We start from the raw sequence: 6,000 nt of genomic DNA, 5'->3' as shown, positions 1-6,000 counted from the left end.
ACATACCATATATACGCACAACATAATAAATACATATTATGCTTTTTAAAAATATTTATTGAATCATGTATGGGTATAGACTATATAGATCATGTTTTATGCGTTGAAATTGGTAAATTATTAATTTTTTTTTGTTCACGAATACATAACATGACATGATTTATAGTTGAAAATAAGTATAGGTGACAAAATGACTCACCGTGAATAATTTGCTGTTCGCCATATAGTGCCATAAACAAAAAGGCAAAAACACAGATGATAATAGGTATTGTATAATATGGCATTCAAATATTTAATAGATATGGGTATTAATCGTCAAAAATAAATAAATAACACATCGATGTATATAATAATATTATGTCTTTTTAAATCAACATTTCACTTATTTTTGTTTAAAGATTACATGATTTGTTTAACTTAAGGTTTAGTGGTAAATTAAGTATAACCGTACATGTGTGTATAAGTGCAAACGATTATCCAAACGTACCTTCGCTAAATAAATAATATTATTAACAATCATTAAATATAGTATGTACAACGTATTTAAAGGGAGATATAATATCATATAGTATATTCACATTGTAATTACAAGTTATTATTATATTATCTTATATTATATTATATTAAAACCGTTTACTCCCGACATATTATTATACAACACATATTACAAGCCATAAACAAATCCGTAAAAACGTAGGTATTTACCTATTTTAGTATTTTGTATATACATGATACATACTTGTAGGTACATTATAATAATAATATGTACCAATATTACCAAGTAAGTGTTGTATTATCTAATATTGTAATGATCGGCGCACAAAAAAAGCTATAATAAAGGCCATAATATATTATATTAATTATTGAGATAATAATAATAATAATAATAATAATAATAATAATATTAATAATAATAATAATAATGATCGTCGTCGAAACGTTGTATACGCGTGGGCGGGCAACAGTATACAATTGCAGGGTGATAAGGTAGGGGAGGGACATCGAATAAACAAAAAGAACAAAACGCACACACCGCGGACTACGTCTTTGTATACGCGTTTATTATATACAGAATGTATGGTGAAGATTTGACCTATTAATAAAAATGTAAAACGGTCCATCCACCACGATACACCCTGTACATAATGTCGGCTATACCTCTATATTATAATAATTACATGATGAGGACCTATGGAGAGTATACATGCGGCACGGCGCCATACTTAATATTATCGTTATAATATTATGATACCTATACCGTAATCATATTGCTCTCTAAATTTTTATATATAATAACAATAATATGCACAAATACCTAAAAAAAAATTATGCGATGACTAGACGTTTTGGATAGGCATAAATTGTATGTTTTATATATAATAATAAAGTTATGTATAAAATATTTGTGTACTTATAAGTAAAGAAATGTACAAATAATAATAATATTTATCATCATCATCATCATCATCATCATCATCGGAATTGTACAGCGTGCGTGGTTATCGATGTACTTACAAGTACTCGCATCTCGACGGGTTTATTCGTGAGTCTTCAGGTCCAAGGTGCCAGGGTGACCGACGCCTGGCCAAGCCTGATGCTATATACTTCCACCGATGCCACCGCCACCTCCACCACCGCCGCCGCCACCGCCTCCGTAGTGCGCGGCCAATTCCCTTTTGAGCCGTTTGGCCGCACTGTCGTCACGCATGTCTTCGTCTTCGTCGCTCTCGTCGGCCGCCTCTTCTTGCTTCCTCTTGGCCGTGGCCATCTCGGCCGCGTGCTTTTTCCGCCACTTGGTCCTCCGGTTCTGGAACCACACCTGGAAAACAATACAACAATACTCGAGTTAAATTTAGATATTATAATATACATGCGAGTATACAATTTTTGGTATTATAATATGTGTAGGGTCTAAGAAATAGTTGCCAAATAGACTGCAGACATAATATAATAGACATCCTGCAATATACCTATAGTGAAACGCCGAAATCGTTTTTTAAACAAAAGTCCGTTACATAGTGTACCTACATTATCGGCACAGTTGTGCGTTGAATATTACGAATATTTAACGAATTAATAAAAACTGCAGCTTAAGACCGGCGGCGAGTAGCATTTATTTATAGTGCGGCGTGCTAGGGGGGTTGTGCGACGATCGTGGAAGCGAACTGTGCGTATAATAATATAATATACTTCTTATGCTGCTCGCGAGTGTATGTGTGTAATTAAATATACGTACAAACCATATATAATAATACTATCGTTTTCCACATAATTAAAAGAGTTAAGACCACGGCCATTATTTCGTAGGCTTTGCCGGTTCCGGCGGTGGAGGAAAGGGGTTTTTACCGGGTAGGTAGGTATATATACGGGCGCGTATACTGCGATACACGACTATACATATATTATATACCTATTATGTATATATGTATATAGGTACGGGGCGGCGAGAGGAGACGGCGAAGGGCTAAAACTTTATATTATATCGCTGTATGCGATTTTAATTATAAAGTTAAACCATTTGCGGGGGGAACGGCCCGTAATTAAGACCGTCCGGGGGCCGTTTGTGCCGGTGTATTTGCAAATTACGCGGTATTTAGGCGTCCATGTATTCGCCATTAATCAACCCCCGGGCTTTTGCAAAGGTCGTTAGACGGTCTTGTTTTTAATAACCGCATTAAGACGACGCCATCTGGACTGCGCGCGCGCCCACCACCACTGCCGCCGCCACCACCTACTCATCGGCCGCCCCCCTATAACGCCCCCCCTGCTCCATCGCAACCGCCACCCGCCACTCGCTCGGTGTAGTCCGTGGCGCGCTTACCCCTTCTACACCCCCCGACGCATCTACGTTATACAGCAATAATCTCGGCGTCACATCTTGCAACGTCTTGCGAATGCCTCCGCCGCCGCCGCCACTGCCAACCCCGCGCGAGCGTGTTCGATAATACTACTAATTGCGGGGGGACGGTTTGCTTTACAAGCTGACGAGATCAAAACTGCTGCGAGCGGAACCGGCACGGCGAGTGGAGTGGTAATTCGCAGTGTTGCCAATCCTATAACGGCGACGACGACGACGACGGTAGTTTATGTCTCCCCCATCACACTACCCCCGACCATTACTATCGCCCGTCGATATACATATATTATATTTATATTATATGAGTCGATGGTCTGGACGGTACCTAACCATATTATGTATAATCGTTTTAAAGGCATTATCTGTTATAGAGCTATCACTCTTCTTATTGTGCATTAAACACTATCAATTGTCTCATATAAAATATATTAGGCACGTAATATTAATTGAACCATTCGTATAGGTAATAGCTGTGGGTATTGTAATGCGTTGATTATGAAAACAACTCAATAGGAACTGATATTTTTATCATGGTTCTACTGCCGGTACTCGCGGCACACAAATTAAGTTCTTACAATATGATGTACTACGACAGTTCCTACAATTTAGTATTGACCATTCACGCCGACTGTATTATCGAGGGAGGTATATACGTGCGTTTTATGATATACCGGCCTATATAGGTACGCGTATATTATACCTAAATAGGTATGTAGGAGAGTAAAAATATACACTGAATGGGGTTTATATCTATATAGTGATAACGTGACTTTTGAACAAGTTGATCTGATTAAACAGCTCGGTAATAAAATATAATATAGGAATATAAAAAGAGTAACCAACGGTATAAAACGAATTTGAAGGCAGCTTTAATTTAACATTTTCGTTTTTATGTTCCATTCAAATTAATTAACGACGTCGAGCACAAGGTATTAAAGGAAATTAAATCGGATGAAAATTAAAAACGGCTCTCGGAAGTGAATATTAAACCGCATAATCTGCGACCTGGTATTAATAATAATAATAAAAAATAAAAAAAACACACGAAAACTGCTCTTTTTATATACGCGCAATGGAGACGATTTTTTTTACGCGCTGTACGTGCCCTCACCTCAACACATTCGCAATCATTTTTTTTTTTCATCCCGTGTTTTTATTATCATCATTTTATACATTTAAAACAGGCGGGCCAAGTGCTCTCCAGGGCGTTTGTCATTTGAATAAAAAGCGCGCGCAATGTGCGGTTGAAAAGTTTTTTAACCTGCACCCCCGACGGTATTAATTTACATTTTGTGTCGCCAACCCATCCTCCCTCCGTGCTGCCACCGCCACCTCCACCGTCATCGTGTCGTGTGTATATACGTGAATATACCGTAACAACGGGTTATGTCATTAAAAAAAATAATCTACCCAGGACAAATTAAATAAGACCGGAAAAGGACGCGTATCTATTTATTGTTTGTTATGTATATACATATTATTATATGTACGCTGGCGCGCAATTGTTTTCGACGGAATTTTACCACGCGGCTAAATTGGGCAAAAAACCACGTGCGGCCATCAAAACTCGCCGTTTAACTATTATGGACACAATGTGGCCCATTAACTTAAAAAAAAAATTCTCGTTCAAAACTCTGTTTAATCTGCTAAAAATATAATATACAAATACAACAGTGTGTGTGTGTGTGACATTTCTGGTTACACGTACCCGTAAAATGGCCGTTTACCTAGGTTATTATATAGATAAAATAAATGAAAATTGTTTATTATAAACTTGACAAGCGTGTTCAAAAATCACACGACACCATTGTGGACGTAATAACGGGGTGAATCATAAAAGTCAGCATAAGCCGAAAAACCCTTTAAATAACATTTTTGTCTTCGTTTTGTAGGCAGGTATATACATTATACATAGTAAGTAAGTATATCCCCTTACGGTCTTACACACCCCATCAATAGAACCACGTTCATTTAACGACGTGCAATAGAAATAGAAATATGTTGTACATGTCATATTACGGTAACTGAAAACAAATACATTTTACCTACATTATAATATCATAGCATTGAGAACGCGAATTCGATGTACCTATACAAAATAAATATAATATACAGAATTGATGGATTTTCGGGGGCTATATAATATACGTAGGTACCTTATATATTTTATATCTCAAAATGAAAATGTGTAGCACGATTTCTCTCGTATTTTCGGGTTTGAAAAATCGCGCGTGTAATTGCCCGGAAACTTTGGGAAATTGTGCGTGTAAATATACGATTATATATAGCTACAGTGTATTTGTACCATAGACGTGGAAAATACGCGCACACGCGGCTTACCTATATATAATAATGTTGTATACATATATTATGTATATACACAATATCCGTACACCGCACACTTGCCTCTCACTCTATCGCTCTCTCTCTCTCTCTCTCTATATATATATATATATTATGTACATATTTGTCCGGTAAATTGCGCGTGTATAACGCACGTTGTGATTATGTATTCGGTCGTGACCGTGCGGAGGCGGAGGCGGCGCGGCTGAATAATATAATAATATTAATAATGGAAACGTTAATTAACCGAATCAAAATCGACCCGAACGATATTGTTATACATAATACGCACATATTATATAGATATAACTTTATACCTGTACACCACCACCATAATATTATACCACGGGGTCGGATACGCCTACGCCATTACGGGATTAATAATAATTAGCCGATTGCGCCGGACGACGATAAAACACGCGGGCACGGCTCTGCGAACGGAATCGCTGCGGCGGAGGGTATAGGACTCGTATTATAATTGGACCGATGATAGCTGCTGCTGCTGGTCTCGGCTATCCCGATGGACCTAACCGGTGCACAGAGTCGGTGCGGTCTGCAGATATTATATTAGGTATACACGTAGTCAGATACATATATACATACACCGTATCTGAAAGCGTATTATACAACAACGACACGTTCACGTTATTAATATAATATTTATATTTAATATAATATGATGCGCGTATTTCGTTCGTTAGAAATCGAGTGGCGGGTGTACGCGGAGACCGAATTTCAACGCAAAGTGCACCTTTTTTCGGGCGGTCTTATAGAAAATGCAATATTATATGTTGCCATCC

General features: G+C 37.6%; 1 protein-coding gene across 1 annotated transcript in view; it reads right to left on the bottom strand.

The window, feature by feature from the left end:
• Positions 1-343: 343 nt before the first annotated feature.
• Positions 344-6,000, bottom strand: part of LOC100158950 (homeobox protein Nkx-6.1) — a 28,023-nt gene continuing 22,366 nt past the window's right edge. Inside the window, exon 4 of the mRNA XM_001943134.5 lies at positions 344-1,819. Coding sequence (XP_001943169.2) covers positions 1,598-1,819 — 222 coding nt within the window. The 3' untranslated portion in view covers positions 344-1,597. The remainder of the gene's footprint in view (positions 1,820-6,000) is intronic.

This window comes from Acyrthosiphon pisum, chromosome A1 (genome assembly GCF_005508785.2).
Source record: "Acyrthosiphon pisum isolate AL4f chromosome A1, pea_aphid_22Mar2018_4r6ur, whole genome shotgun sequence".
Classification (NCBI taxonomy): domain Eukaryota; kingdom Metazoa; phylum Arthropoda; class Insecta; order Hemiptera; family Aphididae; genus Acyrthosiphon; species Acyrthosiphon pisum.
The sequence above is the reverse complement of the archived record's forward strand: the minus strand, read 5'-3'. Positions and strand labels throughout refer to the sequence as shown.